Source organism: Gorilla gorilla, chromosome 9 (assembly GCF_029281585.2).
Source record: "Gorilla gorilla gorilla isolate KB3781 chromosome 9, NHGRI_mGorGor1-v2.1_pri, whole genome shotgun sequence".
In the NCBI taxonomy this organism is placed as follows: Eukaryota; Metazoa; Chordata; class Mammalia; order Primates; family Hominidae; genus Gorilla; species Gorilla gorilla.
The window spans coordinates 84,957,273-84,978,362 of record NC_073233.2 but is presented as its reverse complement, the minus strand read 5'-3'; the positions used below and the strand labels follow the sequence as shown (position 1 = coordinate 84,978,362).

General features: G+C 54.1%; 1 protein-coding gene across 1 annotated transcript in view; it reads right to left on the bottom strand.

The window, feature by feature from the left end:
• CAPN5 (calpain 5) overlaps positions 1 to 19,954 on the bottom strand; it is a 57,602-nt gene extending 37,648 nt beyond the window's left edge. Inside the window, exons 1-2 of the mRNA XM_031016135.3 lie at positions 19,764 to 19,954; positions 1,827 to 2,026 (exon numbers count right to left, since the gene is read on the bottom strand). Coding sequence (XP_030871995.1) covers positions 1,827 to 1,991 — 165 coding nt within the window. The 5' untranslated portion in view covers positions 1,992 to 2,026; positions 19,764 to 19,954. The remainder of the gene's footprint in view (positions 1 to 1,826; positions 2,027 to 19,763) is intronic.
• Between the last annotated feature and the right edge of the window lie 1,136 nt (positions 19,955 to 21,090).

The following is a 21,090-nucleotide window of genomic DNA, read 5'->3' as shown; positions in this document are numbered from 1 at the left end:
GCACCAGGGGCCCTTTATCTGGTGCCAGGAAGGTGGGGTGCAGGGAGGCAGGACTCTTCAACTACCCCTGCTAGCAGCTCATGGGTGATCTAGGACACGCACCTTCCTCTCTTGGCCTCAGTTTCTCTGCCTCTCAAGAGTCCCAGTCCAAGGACATCTACAGGGTATTTTCAGTCAGAAGGGACTCGAGATCATAGCCTGGGAGGGAAACTAGAAAACTACATTTCATTTTCCCAAAAAGCCCGGGGGATCAGGAGGAACTTTGGAAAATGCAAATCTGACCCTATTACAGGCTGCTGAAAGCCTTTGCCTTCGCGGGACCTCACTACCCACAGAGCAAGGTCGAGCATCTTGGCCCCAGATCTGCCATCCCAGGCATGGCTCTCCACAGGCCCACATGAGCCTGAGGGGCTCCCACCTGTGAGTTTGTATTCCCTCTGCCTTTTCCCACCTGGCCCTTTGGGCAAAAACCTCATCACCCTTCACCTCCAAGACACCTCCTCTGATTACTGGGCTGCGGGAGTCACAGCCTCCTCCCAGCCTGGAGCATCCTTGAGACAGCAGCATGGTCTCCCGCATTGTGAGGGGACGACCCTCAGTGTCACTAGCACAGCCCTGGAGGCCAGGGAGAGTAACCTCCTGCAGCCTCCCCTCCACCCAGGCCACCAGGGACCCCATTCTGCAGGACCCACAGACAAGCAGCGAACCCCTCCCCAGCCCACCCTCACACCCAGGAATCGGGGTTCAAGGGGATGAAATCACACCAGGAGGCCAAAGATTTCTGTGTAACACACTGTAGCCTCAGGGACCAAAAGGAGTGGTCAGAGAGACGCCACCTGTTCATCATTATCAGTATCCATGGTCCTGTACTGGCTGCCGGGCTGTGAGTGGAATTTTGCATGCATTACCTCTTTTAATTCTCACAACCACTCTATGAGGTAGGTACTACTATTTTTTTACGATTATTATTATTGTTGATTAATCATCATAATAAATACTTTTCATTTCTACCACAAATGACTATTTCAAAATCATGATGATAACAATCAGGAAAGTAAATTCCTTACATTTGGATGTCAATCTACATTTTATCAAAAATGGTCATATCCACATCACCCCATTTTTATTCCAAAAATGACCCTCAGCGGGGCTGAGGTTGCTGCCCCATTTTTCCTGTGAGGAAGTGGAGGCCCTGAGAGGGGTGAAGGCCTGGCTGGGCCTCAACCAATCCAGTGGTGGCCACAGGATTACAGCCCATTCTCCGAGCTCCCCATCCAGATCAAATCCCACCGTTTCAGCACCCTCACTTTCTCAGCAGCCTGGGGCCAGGGATGCCTCCTCCCACCACCCCAATGTCCCTGCAGACCCAGCCTTGTGGGTGGGCCTGGGCCTGCTCACCCAGCTCCAGCTGGGACCAGACACTGACCTTGTAAACAGGCGGTCACAGGTAAGACTCCATCGAAACAAGGCTGCCTGAGGCCAAAGTTCCCTCTCACTGGCAAGCAGCTGGGCGTTAATGATAACCCACTGGGCTGGCCCGCCAAGCAAGCTGAGCCAAGCCTGCTTGACTTCCTGCTCCACAAACCTCCCATCCCGTTAGTGGGGCAGGGGCTGCCTGTCCTGCAGGCTTGTGGCTAGCCAGTAGGCAGTGCCTACACACATGGTTTAGGAAATCCAGGCAGTGCCGTGGACCATCCACCCCAGCCTGGTCTGAGTCCCCATCGCTGCTGCCCCTTGGGCCCCACTCACACAGCTCTCTGAACACCAGCCACCATACGCTCTCTGTCACCTGCCCCCACATCCAGGGCAGGGCCCTGGGTCCTGACCTTGGGTCGCTTCCACCTGACGGCGGGCCCCGGCGTGCCCTTATAGTACAGTGAGTCGTCAGCGGCGGGGAAGAGGGGATCCTCGAAGAGCACCTTCCTGCGCCGGCAGTCCCGCCTCAGGGCCGAGTAGTTCTGGTCCTCATAGGGCTTCACACACGAGAACATGGTGGCTGCTGCCCCAGGCAGGGGAGGGGGAACACCTGGACAGGAAGGCAAGAAGACCGTCACTCACAGAGTCCCTGGGTCCCTGATGCGCCCTGTGAAGCGGACATCATCAGCCCCATGGCACAGGCAAGGAAGGCTCAGGGAGGCGTGGAGCCTACCCAAGGTCACACAGCTGGTATACAGCAGAGTGGGACAGGCGCCGACCGGCCTGACTCCATAGACTGGATTCTCTCGTTTCTGAAGCTCAGAGGCGATACCAGGCCCACAGGCCACACAGAGCTCAGGCCTGGCCCACACCGCACCCCCCTCCCTGCCTTCCTTTGTTTGACCAGCCTTCCCTACACCTCCTCAGACGGAATCAGACCAGTGGCCAGCCCTGGCAGCTCCCTGGCTGGTGTGCCTCCCACAGGAAAGCAGCGTGTGCCTCTGGGTTTCCCTCCCCACCTCTAGAGAGTGGCACATTTCTGCCTGGTGTGGGAAAACCTTGCCCCAGGTACCCCTCTTGGCATCATTCATTCATTCTCTCTGGTCCTCCCCGCACCATGCTGCCTTCCTCACAGCATCTTGGGAATAGACGTCTCTAATTCTGTAGAGAGCAGGCCCATGGCTCCTTAACCCTCCCTCCATTCCCCAGGGGCCCAGGTGGGCCCAGCCAAGCACCCTGAACTTTGCACCAATGTGCTGGCCAAGTGCAAGGGACACAGACTGGACCAACATGGTCAGGCAAGGCCTCTGGGAGTGGAGGGCAGGGCAGGGCAAGGAACAGCGGCTGGCAGGGCCTGCATATCAGGTGCGCTGAGAGATGCTCGGACGGCCAAGCACCTGAGTGACCACCCCATTTATGATCCACCCCCCCATCCCTCAAACTCCATCTGGGCTGCAGTGCAGCTCCACAGCCCCCAATCTACTCTTCCTGGGGCCTGCTCAGGGTAACAGTGCAATCCTTTTGGGGTAAAGGCCACAATTTCCAGCCCAGCCCTGAGGGAAACCAAGGCAAGGCAGGCTGGCTGTGGGAGTGATATCTGAGATCAAGACTGGTGTGAGTGCCAGCCCCAGTGGTACCACCCTTATGCTGGGTGACGTTGAACAGGTCATGTGAACTCTCTGAGCCCGTTTTCTCATCTCAGTGATGGGAATTACACAGTGCTGCTGCACCTCCTGGAAGGAGTCAACCCATTAACTGAAGGCTGAGGAGCCCGCCGAGCATGCCAGTGGGAAGAGGAGTGAGGGGGAAGGGGCCAAGACACCCAGTGGTCCCAAGAGACACCCCATTTCCCTGGCCAGAGGTGCGTGTGTACTGCCTGCCAACAGTGCCAGTGGGCACACGGCTGCCAGCTTTCACAAAATACAACTGCGGCTCAGTGAGGTGAGGTGACCTGCCCAAGCTCCCCTGGAAACCTGGTGTCCGGACGGGAACCCAAATCCTCCGACTTTAGTGCCACCGCCTTGGCTGTGTGACCCTGCCGCTCTCACTTAGGGTCTCCCCACACACCGTGGCTGAGCTGGAGCCTCACTGGGGCCTCATGTGGAGGGAAAGAGGGAAGGGAGAGACAGGAAAGGAAGGAGGCGAGCACGGGCAGTGAGCATGGGCACAGATGGACAGCAGGGAGGGCAAGGGGGCCATTGTCTCCCCACCTGCCAAGGGAGCTGAGAGCAGTTGCCCCCTGCTCTGCACCCAAGCCACTTCACCTTCTGCCCCCATATCCATACTGGGCCTGCTGGAGTGCTGCTGTGTGACCTCAAGCCAACCACTTAACTTCTCTGGCTGCCCCTCTGCCCACGGAGGCCAGCAGCCCTGCCCCCTCCCACCCATTCTCCCTGCCTTGGAGGTCTGAGGGAGAGAGGGGAGGAGCTCACAGAGCCAGCTTCCGGGCTTCAGGCTTCTGGCACAGTCACCAAGGAGCAGCATTAGCACCACGGGTTTCCGGCAGGGTCAGCTCAGGAAGCAATTTAGGCTACAAGAATTAGATCAGAGAAGCTGAAAGCAGGAGCCCAGAAATCAGCTCTTGCAATTCCAGTGTTTCTGAGCCTAGAGGGTCCAGAGAGGGAGAGCAAGCTCGCCCAGGGTACACAGCCAGGCTGGTGGAGAAAGAGGGTCTGGCTGCTCTCCAGGCTAGGAAGGGGCCAACGCTGCTGGGAGGGTCCACTCCTGGGGAGGATGGAAGGGAGGTGGAGGCCATAAAGGGAGAGCTCGGCTGGGCCAGGGGCTGCACAGGGCCAGGCCTGGCTGGCTGAGGGTCTGATACTGTTGCCCCATCCCTCCAGCCTCACCTGCCTGCCAGGCTAACCTTGGCCTACTTATGTGAGGTTCTTCTGGCCCCGGCCCTTGCACAGACTGCCCCTCTGCACGCTCCATCTGCCCCAAGGTCACCTCCCACTGTATCTATGGGGCCAACACCCCGACAGGGTCAGGTCTCCTCTGCTAGCTCCAGGCAGAGCACTGAAGGCCACGGATAGACCAGGAGGCAGGCAAGCTGCTCCACCCAGGCCTTTTCTTTCTGAGCCTGAGCTTAGGCCCGTAGCACTTCCTGTCTCCCTGGTGTTTTTAGCTGTTTGGGCCGAGCACAACCCCTGGGTGGGGTTCAGGACCACCTGAGCTTCCCAGCTGCCCTGTGTGCCTGCCCTCTTCCCTCCTCCTGCCAGTCTCATCCCCACCATTCTCCACCCTGGGCTGAAGCTCTGGGGCTCGGAGCTCCTCGCAGCTCCCACAAGACTGTTCCCTCAGGGCCTCTGCACACACTGTTCCTCTGCCATCCTGGTGCCCCTGGGACAGCACCCGTTAACACTGTATCCCATCTGCACATGACTTGTCTGCCTCCCCAGCCTACCCCATGCTCCTCCAGGGGAGGGGCTGTGTCCAGCTCCTCTCTCTATCCCAGGGTCCAATGTGGGGCTCCAGGGATTGAGTAGCTATGTTGCGTGAACCAACAAAGGTGAGTGCAGGAGGAATTCCTTCAAGAAGAGAAAAAGGCTCAGAGAGTGGCGGAGGCTCCCAAGGGGAATCAGCTTTCCACATCACAGACGCCAGCACTCAGGTCTGCTGCAGCAGGGCCCACCCCTTCACCCTGGGGAAGGCCTGGCTCTCCTCTCCTCCCCTCCCTGACAGCTGGGTGCCAGCCGGTGCCCACATCCCCACTATCCAGACTGTAGCCCTAGCACATTCTGCTGTGGCCCAGCCCTTCTCCAGCTCCTGAGCCTCGACCCAGGCCCCCGCTGTCCTGAGCAGGCCGCATTACCTCACTGGTCTGCATGGTCCTTGCCTGGAAGAGACAATGTGCCAGGGCCTCTGGGCCACTGTGAGGAACAAACAAGACCCCACCATGCAGAGCAGCACTCTGTATCCTTTCATGCTCTGTGCCCTGAGGACTGACAGTCTCAGGCAGTCGACATCTGGGCTTCACCCACGATGTGTCCAGACCCCCGCCAGGTATGGAGGGGCTACCACAACTTGGGGTTCCTGTCGGAGTTGGTCTAGTGTGGCCAACAGACATAAGGCCAAATGAAGTATGTGTCATTCAGAGGTTCCAGCAAGAGGAAAGCAGGGAAGCCTCCACACAGGCCTGGCCACAGAGGCAGGAGAGAAAGGCCATTCCAGGCAAAGGGAACAGTTCACGCAAAGGCTCAGAGGTATGAAAGACATCTTTATTACCACCTCAGGGCACCCCCTAAAATGAGCACAGTGCTAACCTGGGCCCTGCTTTGAGAAGCCTAGGATACGGAGTCTGGAGGCTTGAGATCTGCATAAGAGGCTGCAGACTCTGGACAAGCTCATTGATGTTCCCATCTACAAAATGGCTTAGCTGGCCATCATCTCCAGGGAAGGCTGACTGGTATCAGCCCTCCTCCTCCTGTGGCCAGGGCAGCGGTGAGTCAGACCCAGCCTGCACAGCGAGGCCTCTGTGGACCAAGAGTGGAAGTTCTGAGTTGGGTCAGAATGAGGGGGCTGGGGTGCTCACCAGGGAGCTTCAGGAACCCAGTCTTCTGGCAGGTCAGTCAGATCTGAGTTTGCATCCCAACTGCATCATTTAGCTGCTGTGTGTCCTTGGGCAAGGTGGGAAGCCCTCTGAGCTGCTGTCGATCAGCAAGCCTCCTCTGAGCCCTACTGGGTTCCAGCCTCTAAGGTGACAGATGACAGAAAGAAAGTGGCATCTGTTCCTAGGCCTGCCTTAGGGAAGCTCAGTCTATCCTCACCCGGGACATGGTTGGTACTCCTCTTCCAGGAGGTTGTGTGGCCTAGTCTGCTGTTCCCTGGACCTGCTGAGGTAGCGGGGACAGCCTGGCTGTGTACAGGATGGAATAAGGCCTCATCTTCCAGCGGGCTGATACCTGTGAGCCTTCCCTGGACCACCTAAGCCATTTTGTAGATGGGAACACCAAGGAATTTGTCCTTGAGGCAGAAGCCAAGGCCAGGCTCCAGAGCTGTGTGGAGGGGCAAGTCACCTACCTCTCTGAGCCTCTGAGAGATGGGGTCATGGAGCCAGCATCAGCCCCAGGGGTATAATAAGAACCAAGGACACAGCTGAGCCCAAGCCCAGCAGCAAGAGGGCCTCAAAGCCACCACGGGCCTCAAAGCCACAAAGGACCCAGAATAAGCAGAGCCATTTGAAGAGAACAAGCTGGAGGACTTACACTACTAAGTAACAAGGCTGATCACAAAGCTTACTGGGCACTGTCTCATAGAACAGTGGAACAGAATAGAAAGTTCAGAAATAAGCCACAAGTATAAGGACACCTGATATATGACAAAAGAGATGCCACAATGCACTGGGGAAAGGATTTATCTTTTCAATAAATGGTGTTGGGTCAACTGGCTATCCATAAGGAAAAACAGTTGTCTTACCCCTACCTCAAACCGTATACAAAACTTATTCCAGAGAGATTTCAAATCTAACTGAAAGGTAAAACAATAATGCTTTTAGAAAAGAACATGAGAAAAAAAGTAAACTCAAGTGGTCTAAAAATGGAAGAAAAAGTGCCCAACTTCACTAACCATTAAGGAAATGCAAATTAAAACCACAATGAGATACTGCTATACCCCCACTAGAATGACTAAAGTGAAACACACACACAGACACACACACACACACACACACACAATCTCAAGTAGAGCTCTTATGCATTAGTGGTAGGAGGACAAATTGGTATAATCACTTTGCAAAACCATTTGACTATATCTAGAAAACCTGAAGAAATAATATAATCATGTGTTCATATAATCTAGTAATCTAGTAATTCTAAGAATATGTCCAATAGAAATGCATGCACATATTCACCAAAAACCATGTACAAGAATGTCTATTGCAGTAGTATTTGTTAGAGCTGAAAATGAGAAACAAGCTAAATGTTCATCAACAAAAGAATGGATCAATAAGTTCTTGTATATTCATATAATAGAATAGTAAACAATAACGAAAATGAACAAATTGTTGTTGCACACAACCCTATGGATGGATCTTACAAGCATATTAAGCAAAAGAAGCAATATTACATGATTCTATTTAAATAAAATAGAAAAGCAGAGCCAGCATTACCCCATTACCAAAGCTAGATAAAGACACTACAAGAAAAGAAAATTACAGGCCAATATGCCTTATGAACACAGATGCAAAACCTTCAACAAAATACTAGCAAACAAGGTGGGTGTGATGGTGCATGCCTGTAGTCCCAGCTACTCAAGAGCCTCAGGAAGATAGCAAGACCCAATCTCTAGGGAATAATAATAATAATAATAATAATAATAATAAGGCAAATAATTCAAAAGCACATTAAAAGGATCATTCATTCACCATGATCAAGTAAGATTTATATGAAGGATGCAAGGATGGTTCAACATATGCAAATCAATAAATGTGATACACGATACTAACAGAATAAAGGGCAAAAAACATATGATCACCTCACTGATTTAAAAAAACTCATTTGACAAGATTCAGCATCCTTTCATGATAAAAATTCTGAACAAAATAGGTATAGAAGGAATACACAGAAATCGGTAGCATTTTTATATACTAACAACACATTATTCAAAAGAGTCAAGAAAACAATCCCATTTACAATAGTTACCATGGAAAAAGGAAATGCTTAGGAATAAATATTACCAAGAAGGTAAAAGACTTGTACACTGAGAACTATGAAACACTGATGAAAGAAATTGAAGACACAAATAAATGGGAAGATTCTGTATATGTAGATAAGAATTAGTATTGTTAAAATGTCCATTCTACCCAAAACAATCTACAGATTCAATCCAATCCCCTATCAAAATTCCAATGACATTTTTCGCAGAAATAAAAAACAATCCTTAAAATTCATACAGAATCACAAAAGACCCTGAATAGCCAAAGCAATCTTAAACAAAAAGAACAAAGCTGGAGGGATCACACTACCTGACTTCAAAATATACTACAAAGCTATAGTAACCAAAACCACATGGTACTGGCACAAAAACAGACACAAAGACCAATGGAACAGAATAGAAAGCCCAGAAATGAATCCACACATTTAATTTGTCAATTAATTTTTGACAAAAGTACCAAGGACACACAAAGGGGAAAGGACAGTCTCTCCAATAATTGGTGTTGGGAAAACCAGATATCCACACGCAGAAGAATAAAAGTTTCCCTATCTCTCATCGTATGCAAACGTTGACTCAAACGGACTAAAGACTTAAATATAAGACCTGAAATTATGAAACTACTAGAAGAAAACATGGGAAAAGCTGTTATGACATTGGTCTGGGCAATGATATTTTAGACATGACCCCAAAAGCACAGACAACAAAAGCAAAAATAGACAAAAGGGATTACATAAAGCTAAAAAAGTTTCTGCACAACAAAGAAAACAATCGACAGAACGAAGAGACAACTTGCAGAACGGGAAAAATGTTTGCAAACTAGCCATCTGACAAGAGTCAATATCCAGAATATATAAGAAATTCAAGCAACTCAATAGCAAAAAAACCCTAATGATCTGATTTTAAAATGGGCAAATGATCTGAATAGACATTTCTCTAAAGAAGACATACAAATGGTCAATAGGCATATGAAAAAAATGCTCAACATTGGCTGGGCGCAGTGGCTTATGCATGTAATCCCAGCACTTTGGGAGGCCGAGGCAGGTGGATCACCTAAGGTCAGGAGTTCAAGACCAGCCTGCTCAACATGGCGAAACCCCATCTCTACTAAAAATACAAAAAATTAGCCAGGCAGGCACCCAGCTACTCAGGAGGCTGAGGCAGGAGAATCGCTTGAACCCAGGAGGTGGAGGTTGCAGTGAGCCGAGATCGCGCCACCGCACTCCAGCCTGGGAGACAAGAGCGAAACTCCATCTCAAAAAACAAAAAAAAAATTAAAAAGCTCAACATCACTAATCATTAGGGAAATGAAAATCAAAACCACAATGAGATACCACCTCCCACCTTTTGGCTTTTATAAAAAAGACAAAAGTGTGATATCTTATTAAAAAAAGACAAAAGATATGTCTTTTATAAAAAAAGACCTTTTTTAAATCTTTTTTTTTTTTTTTTTTTTTTGATACAGAGTCTCGCTCTGTCACCCAGGCTCGAGTGCAATGGCGTGATCTCGGCTCACTGCAACCTCCCTTTCCCAGGTTCAAGCCATTCTCCTGCCTCAGCACCCCAAGTAGCTGGGACTACAGGCATGTGCCACCATGCCTGGCTAATTTTCATATTTTTAGTAGAGACGGGGTTTCGCCATGTTGGCCAGGCTGGTCTCAAACACCTGACCTCAGGTGATCCGCCTGCCTTGGCCTCCCAAAGTGCTGGGATTACAGGCATGAGCCACTGTGCCTGACTTAAATCTTTTTACAAAAGATACGTCTTTTATAAAAAAAAGACAAAAGATAAGTGTGGGCGAGGATATGGAGAAAAGGAAACCCTTGTACACTGTTGGTGGGAATGTAAATTAGTACAGCCATTATGGAAAACAGTATAGAGGTTTCTCAAAAAATTAAAAATAAAACTACCATCTGATCCAGCAATCCCACTACTGGGTATAAATCCAAAGGAAATGAAGTCAGTATGTTGAAAACATATCTGCACTCCCATGTTCACTGCAGCACTATTCACAGTAGCCAAGATATGGAATTAACTTAAGAGTCCATCAATGGATGAATGGGTAAAGAAAATGTGGTATATACATACAATGTAATACAATTCAGCCATGAAAAGAAGGAAATCTCATCACTTGTGACAACATGGATAAACGAGGAAGACAATATACTAAGTGAAATAAGCCAGACACAGAACGACAAATAACACATGATCTTACTCATATGTGGAATTTTTTAAAAGTTGAACTCATAGAAGCAGAAGGTAAAATGGTGGTTAACAGGAACTGAGGGGTGAGGGTGGGGAGGGAGGTTGCAGAGATGTCAGTCAAAGGACACAAAATTTCAGTTAGACAAGAGGAATAAGTTCAAGAGATCTGTAAGTTCAAGAGATTGATTGCAACATGGTGACAATAGTTAATAACAATAGATTATACTCTTGAAGATTGCTAGAAGTAGACTTTTCTTTTTTTGGAGTCTCACTCTGTTGCCCAGGCTGGAGTGCAGTAGCGTGATCTCGGCTCACAGCAACCTCCGTCTAACGGATTCAAGCGATTCTCCTGCCTCAGCCTCCCTGGGATTACAGGTGCCCGCCACTAGTCTCAGATAATTTTTGTATTTTTAGTAGAGATGGGGTTTCACCATGTTGGCCAGGCTGGTCTCAAGCTCCTGACCTCCAGTGATCTGCCTGCCTTGGCCTCCCAAAGTGCTGGGATTCCAGGCATGAGCTACTGCACCCGGCCGAGAGTAGATTTTGAGTGTTCTCAGGACAAAAAAGTATGTGAGGTAATGCGTGTGATAATTAACTCGATTTAGCCATTCCACAATGTATACACATTTCAAAATATTACACTGTACATGATAAACATATACAATTTTTATCTATTTAAAAAATCCATTTTTTTAAGACAAGCAAAGCCTGCATAACTCATCTACAATGAACAGAAAGCAGGACTTGGCTATCTTGGGGGTAGTGACTGGAAGGGGTGTGAGAGAGCTTGTGGGGTTCCGGTAAAACTACTTCTTGACCTGGGTGGTGGTTCCATGGGTGTGGTCCCTGTGCAAATCCACTGAGCTCTACACTTAAGACCTATGCACCTGTCTGTAGATCAGTTACATATGCTTCAATAAAAAGGTAAACAAAAAAAGCCAGCACAGTGGCCCTGGGAGGAAGGGCTGGTTGAATGTGGTGACCCAGGTCCCAGCAGATCCGGGCCCTTCACAGCTGTAGCCCTGTCCAGCTGCACACCACATACCTAGGTGGGCTGACCTAAAGGGAAGGGAGGTGGAATGGGAAAGTGTCCCAGGCTGGGTCCGAGCACTAGCCTTTGTCACACGCAGGCTGTGTGACCTTCTGCAAGCCTCCACTTCTCTGGTCCCAGCCTCCTCCTCTAGCTCTCAGGACGCTTGTGGACTTGACACTCAAGAGTGTCTCAACACTTGGAGCAGTCCACAAGAAGGTCCTACAGGTGTGTGGCACCCCAACACCCCAACCAAGCACACACCTGCAAGGTTTCCTCTGCACCTGAGAAGCGGAGATTCCAGCCAGAGACTATCCCTAGGAGGATGTTTTCAGCCCTGAGGAGGGTGGCATGGCGCTCAGAAAAAAAGGGAAGGGGAGGGGTGTGGGGCAGGGATCATGGATGAGGCTGCAGAGGATCCCGCCAGAGGCCCCCGGATGCCGTGTGCAGAGTCTGGCTTCATCCTAAGGTGATGGGGAGTGTAGAAGGGTGCTGAGCAGCGGAGGGACTTGGTCACGGCTGTCTTGGGGAGCCCCATCTGGCTGCCACATGGGAAACGGACTAGAAAAGGACAAGACTAAACCAGAAAGACCAGAAGAACGGCCACAGGACTTGGACTGGCAGTCTCACGTGTGGATGCGGAGGGGCTGGGTTCCAGGGCCGAGTGGGAGAGAGCCTCAGCTCTTCCTGGTGGCCAGCCACTGGTGGGGGTGAAGGGAGAATGCAGGAATGCCTGCTGAGGGTCCTTCTCCTGTGCTCCACTGCCCCGTACCCCACAGTGGTGCCCAGCGCAAAGCACAGGCCTGGCAGAGTGCGTATCACCCAGTGCCGGCCGAAGGAGCCAGTGACACCCTCACCCATTCCCTGCCAATCAAAGCCCCCTTTCCCCTACCTCCCTTCCTCAACCTCTTCTCCCCTCTTAAGGGAAGACACCCCCCACCACCACCTTTTGCCATATGAACAGGGGAGGGCTGAACAGCTGGGGCTTCATCATTCAGGGGACACAGTCAACTCCAACTTGCACATCTTTGCTGGTGCCCGATTTGGGCTGGCGCTGAGCTGGCTGATGAGGAGGGGGCCGGGGGTGAATGGTGGTGGCCTTCCGAGATGGAGCCCGAGCAGGGCCAGAAGAATAGGCCAGAAGCAGCAAGGGCACAGCAGGGTACGATGTGGCACAGGGAGAGGGAAAAGGTGGGAGGGCATTGGGTGGGCGGAGCCTGGGGGGAAGCTGGCAGGACCAGCTCTGCAGGGCTGGGGATGCCAGGCAGAGGGGCATCGGCATTTACTGGGGCACAGGGGAGCCAGGGGCAAGACTAAAGGTCAGATGCTGATGCAGTGACCCAGGACTGGAAGAGCCCTGGCTTGAGCCATTGCAGGGAAGGCCAGAAGCCAGAGGGGACTAGAAAGGGCAGAAACTCCATTTGGTGGCTGCCTGGTTATTTGTGTTTTTGATTTTGTTAATGTATCTATCCCCTTCTATCCCATACCCCATCCTCCATCTGCTCCCTAAGTCACCATCTAATAATGATGCTTAAAGCATGTCTCTTTGTCCTTTCGTGGGTGTACTGTGACCTCCCAGGCCCCCGTCTCTCTGACGCACCGTGTGCTGAGGAATGGATGGCAGGGTGGGGAGGGAGAATGTGCGGTGGAGGGAGAGCCAGGCTCAGAGCCACCTCAGGCTCCCAGCCCCTAGGCCACCCAGAGCTCTGGGCTCCTGGGTTCTGGCGCCAGAGCCAAGGCAACCAGGCCCAGTGAGTCACTCCAGCCACCACCAGGCGAGCTGGCACCAGGGCTGGGAAATCCTGTCTATTTCCTCCCCTCCCCTCCCCTTCCCTTATCGTTTCTGTGTCCAATCCATTCTCCACCAGGCTGCTGAGTGATCTTTCTAACATAAATCCCACCAGGCCGCTCCCCTGCTAGGAGACACAGAGGGCCTTGCGGGCAGGGCCATGTGTGTATGGGGAACAGGGTCTCTGGCTGGTCCTGGGGGAATGGTGGTCCTGCAGCCGTGATGTCCCCTGGTGGTGCGTGTGAGGGCTGTGCTGACCTGCAGGCCTGGCTCTGTGTGACTCTGACTGAGTCAGAGGCCTGACCCTGCAGCTGTTCTTCATCTGGCAATTGGGTCCCGCCCAGGGTGCTGTGAGCAGGAGGGAGTGTAGGGACAGCAGGAGCCGCTGTTGTAAGCAGCATCTGTAAGCAAGCGGCCAAGGGAGAGGAGCTTCTGAAAGGGTGTTCCAGGTCAGGGGTTCCTGCAGGCCTTGGGCAGGACAGGAAGAAGTCAAGGACCTGGCCACACTCGTGGAGGTGGAGACTGTCGGGCAGGGGGCAGCCCCAGGCCAAGCCTTGGGCGAGCAGCTCACCACAGTTTTAACACTGAAAGAACCACATCCAGGAAACCCACAGTCCCAGGCAACCCAGTGCGGTGGCCACCCTACCTCGGGGCTCCCAGGCCAGCACCAGGTCCTGCAGAGAAAGTGCTGACAGCAGGTAGATACAGCTGGGCATCCCTGTGCAGGACATTCTCTCTCACCCAGGGTGGGGTGGGGGCTGTGTGCTCGCTCACTCCCCACAGGAGAGACAACTTAACAAAATGGGACTTGATCAGGTCACTGAAGCCACCTCTGCCTCACTGTGCTGTGTGAGCCCAGGAAAGCTCCTGCCCTCTCTGGCCACAGGCTCTCGTGATTGAGTGGCAGGGAGGGGAACACTACGCACTATTTTTCAATCTGGCGGGTTTATCACCAGGACAGCCCTTTTCTCCACTTCCTGTACAGGCAGTCCTAGACTCGAGTCCCTAGACTGTCTCCAAGACTCAAGGTTTAAAGACTGGTGAGACAGTGCCCATCTCTCACTTTGGGAAACTGAAGTGCGCCATTCCTCAGCGCAAGCTCCTGCACAACCTCAGAAATGAGTTGTGCTGTTCTCATTACACAAATGGGAGACAGAGGCTCTGAGGGGAAAGAGGACATTCAGGGCAGAGGCACGAACCTTTCCCATATCAAAGTCCTGCTCAGCCTGGCCCACCACCCCTCCCTCGGGCAGTGACCCACTCTCCAGCCCTGGGTGTCCTGCTCAGGTGTGTCCCCCATTTCAACTTCACTTGCACACCTTCCCTGTGCCTGACCAAGGGGCAGTGAGGAGTCAGATGGGAATCTGCCCTAGAGGTCAGCCTGGTGAAGGCGAGAGGCAGAGGCCTCGGTACAAGGCAGCAAGATCTGCTCTCAAAGGAAGTGATTCGTTCACACCAGGCAGGGACGGCTGCATGGAGGAAGTAGCAACAAAACGGGATCTCAAAGGGTAGATTGTGATTTCAAGAGATGGAGGAGGTGGAAGGTTTGGGGGAGGAAAGATTATTCTGGAGGAAGAAATCATTCAGGCAAGTCTGGAGGACAGGGTGCAGAGGAGAGGGAAGAGGAAGTAGAGAAATATTGCCACAGCCAGGTTGTGGCCGGCCCTGAAAGCCAGGCTAAGAACTCAGGCATGAGATGGGGTGTGATGATGTATGAGAAGGTCAATGGGAAAGGAGGCCCAGGATGCAGGCAGGGAGGCCAGGCTATAGGCAGGCCGCTGAGAGAAGCGGGGCCCAGTATGGCGTGGCCTTGGCCATGAGGATGGAAAGGAGACTCACACAGGGGCAGGTCCGCAGCAGGCAGGCCGGGGCTCTGGGATTTGGCTAGGGTTCTTCCTGAGGCACCAGAGGGCTTACCCCCTCCTGCAATGGCAGACCATGTCTCTGGGCAAGCAGCACTTCCAGGCCCACTGCACTGCTCTAAGCCACTTCCTCTTCCTGGCCATGGCAACCCAGAATGCCAGCGCCTGCTCCCCATACCCAGGCAGAGGGTGAACCAGAGCCCCAAGATGTCAGGCTCGGCAACATCCTGTCCACATACCCGTCCTCAGATGGGGAGACTGAGGCCAGCGAGGTGCAAAGCAGTTAACCTCTTTGTGCTTCAGAATTCTCATCTGTAAAATAAAGGTGTTTTCTGCTCTACTGGCCCAGCCTGTTCACCTGACCCCACATACCAGACAGGACTTGGCCGTAATAGGCCTTGGTATTCTCACCTGTAAAGCGGGACTCCCCAGCCCCACCCCCTCGTAGGGTGATGGTGAGCATCAAATGACCCTGCAAAGCACTGGGCTTATTGTGTGAATGTCTGAAATGAGCTGCACTCCACCCTGAAAGGCCCAGCACACTGTCAAATGCAGGCAGGGTCCAGACATCGGGGACCACCCATGCGGCCGTGCCAGGGATGCCCTTCTTCCAAACATCCCTGAACTCTGGCTACCAGGGGCTCAGGCTGGACACCGGGGCCAGGACTACAGCAGCGCCCAGCCTCCAAGGCTCCCAGGCTGGAGGGGAGACAGACATTGTGAGTGACCTCCTGGGGGAAACAGGACTGTGACTGGGGAAGCCAGCCTCGGTGGGCACTGGGGTGGGGGCAGGAGCTGGGAATGGTGCCTGCAGTCACGCTGCAGTCAGCTCCTGGGGTGGGCTGAATGACGGCCCCAAAGATACTCCCAACCGAATCCCTAGAACCTGTGAATGACACCTTGTATGGCACAAGGGACTCTGAAGATGCGATTAAGGATTTTGAGATGGGGAGACGATCTTGGCTTATCTGGGTGGGCCCTGAATGTAATCACGAGTGTCCCTATAAGAGGGAGGCGGAGGGGATCTGCCTGCAGAGGAGGAAAGAGCAATGAGACAGAAGCAGAGACTGGGGCAATGTTGCCACAAGGAATGCCAGCAGCCACCGGAGGCTGGAAGAGACAGGGAATGGACTCTCCCCTAGATCCCACAGAAGAAGCCAGCCTGGATTTTAGCCCCATTAGACTCATGGGGGACTTCTCATCTCCGAAACTGTAAGAGCATAAATCTGTGTTGTTTTCAGCCACCAAGTGTGGCAATTTGTCGCAACAGTGATAGGAAAGGAATATGCTCTTGAACGATGCCGTTCCTGAAGAATAGCTAATGGGAGCCAGGGTGTCATGGGGTCCCACCCGCCTCTCCTGCCCAGAGAAGCCCATGAGGGAAATGAAGTTCTTACACCTTGAGTTGCTCCGCTGTACAACAGTCACCCCACATCAGTTTCTTAGTTCCTGCTATGAGTAACAAATCACTTGGGTCCCACCTCACTCCAACTGGCAGAAGTTACACAGCAGCAGGGGGCACTGGCTGAGCAGGGGCTGGCTGGGCAGGGCAGGTGGGTCAAGCCAATGGGCTCCCAGCCTTCTGCCCACCATCCCCGGGGGCACATCCTGACAGTGAAGGGCAGCTGGGGACCAGTGGATGGGCTTTGATGTGCTCTGGTCACCAGCCCCTCCTCTTGCATGCCCACTGTGGGAGAAAACCACAGCACACACCCGCAGGCCACCGCAGCCTCAGCTGTTGCCCACCCAGACCCCTATCCCTGGGAAAGCTTGGGTCCCTGGAAGCACACGTGCAAACAACCAGAATGGGGAGCAGTAACCCAGGCCCTTGCAGGTAAGCACACATCATCCACAGCTTCCCCATCCAAGCCTGAGGCTGGCTTCCTAAGACATCCAGATTCCAACCGCAAAGGGACCTGGCCCCTTTGCCTTGGGTGAGCAGGGAAAGGCAAAGCCTGAGGCCACAGGCAAGTGAGCAGCTCTGCCTGCACTGAAGCAAGGCAATCCCAGGGTGTCTCCACCAGCCTGGAGGAGGGCTCAGAGGTGGGCAGCAGGAAGGCCAAGCCTCAGGACCATGGTGAGCCCAGGAAAGTTTTGAGCGGGGACCAGGGATGGAGAGGCAGAAGAGTTCTCTGAGGGCATTCGAGAGGTGCCTGGGAGGGGCTCTGAAGGCACTCAAAACACTTGAATAGATGGGGACAGAGACAGAACGGGTGAAAAGCCCAGCTGCAGAGAGACTGCTGCCAGCTGCCCAGGAGGCTGCTGGGGAGGGGTGGGGGGTGTTGCAGACCCTGCTCTTTGCAGCTGGGGGAGCCCAGGGCCCACTGCTGGGCTTTCTGTTCAACCTTTACATGCTATACTCTAGGGTGCTCCTGGCTGCTCAGCCCTTGCCTCTCCTCAAGGGCTAGAAGCTTTTGGGGGAAGCCAGGGGACTTGGTCAGGCAGATACAGATCACTCCCGTAAGTCCCCTTCACCCACTAAAGCCAAGAGAGGCTTCCGTTTCAATAGGAGAGGACTGTTTCCTTCCACCCTTCTTCTCCCAAAGTCAGCCCCTCATCCCCAGGGAGGGAACTAAGTGATGCTGATTGCCAGCTGCTATTAGTAACAATGGCTACCAGACACCATGTACTTAGAAAGATGCGTTCAGTGACGTGATCTAAGTTCATCTTCATCATCCCCCGAGTCCCTGTGAATAGGCAGCATTTATCCCCATTCCGCACATGAGAAAACTGAGACAGAAAAGGGAAGTTCTCCGCCTCAAGGTCATAGGCAAGTAGGAAGGTACAGAGATGGTCTCAGCCAAGAGAAAGAACAGACACATGATTTAGGCCCTGCAGGTAGGAGAGGGTGCCCACTGAGGGCACAGGAGGCCTCCTGTTTGGGGACCAGGACTCCAGGGCTGATCTGAGAGCCTGCCAGGAAAGCAGGCGCAGAAGCAGACAGAGACAGTGCTGGCCTGGGAGCAGTGTCCCAGATGTCACCCACAAAAACCCACAGGCATCTCACAACCACCCAGTCCAACAGTCAACTTGTCAACTTACTCCCAACCTGCTCCACCCCCAATGGTGGTCCCCATCTCACAGAGGCAGCCCCACCTACCTTCCCCCAGCACTGGGACCCTGTGTAGCCCCTTAGCCCCTGGGCACCTCCTGCCCCCAGCACCCCTGCTCTGGGAACCTTTATCAGGGCCCCTCCTCCCCTGCCAAGCCTAGCCCTGGGTGGGGAGCAGAGGAGAGCAGAAGGGAGGGCCCTCTCCCTGCTTTGGCCTCCTCCTTACAGCCCTCAGTGGAAGCCCACCCACTACTGCAGCCAAAGGTGGCCCTTCTTGGACACACATCTGACCTATCTAATCCTCAATCCACCCACACTGCCAGGACTTTACTCATGCTGTTCCTTGGGGCTGCAATGCCCTGCCTTTTCTTTTCTGCTTGGTGGATTTCGAGACCCAGCCCCAGCGAATCTGCAAGTGAACTCATCCCCAGCTCCCGGGCACCCATCAATCCCTGTCTTGTGCTCCCACTCCCAGCACTGGGTACAACTCTGGACAGGGCCTTATCTGTGGACCCACTGCCTGTCTTGTCAGAAGAGAGGCTCCTCAGGGCAAAGACCCCGCCTGAGCACCTCTGTGTGCTGGCAACTAGCCTGACCTGGCCTGCAGCAGCAGCGGGGCCCACCATACCCTGCCCAGGAGGCAAAGGCAGCCGGACCACCCCACCCCCAGACCCTGGGGACAGGAGCAAGGACCAGCCTGAGGACCCTGGGAGGTGCAATCCTTGCGAAACACAGTGGTTCCCCCAGCAGGCCTCAGACTCATTGAGTTGGCTGAGCCTCACCCGTAAGCCCCTCTCTTCCAAGAAGTCTGCCCAGATCTCTCTTTCCCCTGAGTCCTGGGATAGTCACCCTCAGTACTTTTCTCTCTAAACCACAGGTGTAGGGAGAAGATTCTGGGATGAGAGCCAGGCGGACCCGGGTTCAAATTCTGGCTCAGCAATCCTGAGAGGGCAGCTGACTTCGCTTCTCTGTACCCCACTCTTCTCATCTGTATGGAACTTGGGGGTGAATCCCACCACATGAAATGACTGGGAGAGAGAACATCGCACCTGTTAATGATCTTTGGTCCTATTTCGCCTCTGGTCCCCTAGGCCAGTCTTCCGAGACCCCCAACGCAAAGGAACAGAGGTGGGAACTCTGAGGTCTGAGAAACCAAAGATCCATTCCCTCCCAGACCACTCTCTCACACTCCCGCAACACACACACACACACACACACACACACACACACGTGCGCCCGCCCTGCAGTCAAGGAGAAAAGCCCCCTTTCAACCTGGGGAGGAGTGCCAAGAAGCGGATAGGCTGGGGCAGCAGGAGCCTCGGCCCTGCCCCTTCCCCAAGCCTGGGTGGGGGAGCACCCAGAAGGGGTTGGTGGATTGCAGGGATGAAAGGGGGGTTAAGGAGGGAAGAGAAGAGGGGGAACTGTAAGGAAGATGAGAGGAAGTGACAGTCTAGCCCCGGGTGTTAGGCGCTTCCAGCGCGTCCGCACTAGGAAAACGACTCGGAGACACCCAGAGGGAGGTGAAAAAAAGACTCCTCGCCGGGGGTGGGGGTGGGGGCGAGCCGAGGGGGCCCAGGCGGATGCTCCAGGACCCCGCCCCCCAGCCAGCGCTCACTTCCTTTCCCCCCGGGCCCGCGGGAGGTGCAGCCCCCTCTACTGATTCGTGGTCCCGGAGCAATCACTGGCCCGCGCTGCACCCGCACACACCCCCCCGAAACACACACACACAGAAGCACACGCCTCCCTCCGCCCGCCTCCTACCGGCGGAGCCGCCGCGGGTCCAGCCGGGCTCCCGGGATGCAGGGCACGGCGCGGGCGCTGGAGCGGAGGCTGCAGCCGCCCCGCGCAGCAGCCTCGGGGTCTGGCCAAAGATCCAGCTGGGACTGGCCTGGGGCGGGGGCTGGCGCTCGCATTCCCCGGGTTCGGCCAGCTGGGCCCGGCTCCGCCCCGCCCCGCCCGCGGCCTCCGCCCATTTGCCCGTTGCGAGCCGGAGGCGTGGTCTCCCGTGGGGCGGGGTGGGCGGCCGGGTGGCCGGGTGCGCCCATGCGCACTGGTGCCGTGGGCGGCCGCTGAGAGGAGCGGTCTGGTTCCAGCCCCTATGTTTAACGGGGACTTGGGGCCCCTAGCGGCACCCACCGCCTCTACCGGCTCGGTCGGGCCATCGCTCTCCCTCCTTCCCAGCCTATCTGTCTGCGGTTGGTGCGCATCCCCATGGGCAGCCTCCCAAGGGCTGGCTGCACCGTGAGGGATCGGGCCGGGGCTGGGGTTCAGCCCCCAGAGGGCGGGCCGGGGCCGCGGCTGACTTGGGGCCGGCCTCTAGTACCGAGGACCCGCAAGGGCCAGGGTGCCTGCCAGAACCAGGACTTGGTGGGCGGCGCCTCTCCCTTTCCGGGCTCCACCTTCACATCCATCCCAAGTGTTCGGATGGAGAAGTGGGAGCCCAGGCCCCTGTGAGCAGCAGAGGGCCTCTGTCAGATGGGAAAACTGACCCCGGCCCGTGTTGAGGACTTAATCCCGTGCTGCCATGGGCTCCCGGGCTCGGGCTCATGTTTGATTCTCTGTCCGTGACTGGCTACCGGAATGCCCTGGGATGGCACGGAGCCTCCATTTCCTGATCTGTAAAATGGGGACTATAATCTCTACCCACCCCAGGCCGCTTGGGGAATCCGATAGAGAAGGTTTAGGGGTGACTAGTTCTTGCCTACAGTAGGAGCTCAGGGATGCCACCATCCCCCGCCCTGAGGCAGCAGGACAGACGCCCATCTGATCTGATGAGCCCATCGGCCCACTCGCTGGTGGAGCGCCTCAGGCCCGTTCATTCTCCCCCTCCAATTTGTTTCGAAGTCTCAGTTAATGATTTCGTCAACCTCCTGTGTTACCGAAACAAACTTGGGTCTGCCCACCCAGTGCAGCAAAGCCAAACACTGACACCAGGATTTGCAGTGGCAGAAAGGGAGGCATTTATTGCAGGGTGCCAAGCAAGGAGAATAGGTCGGCTAATGCTTAAGACCCGTACTCCGCAATGGTTTACATGTAAGGCTTTTTAAAGGTGGGGAGACAAAGGTTATAGGCAAAGTCATAAATAAAT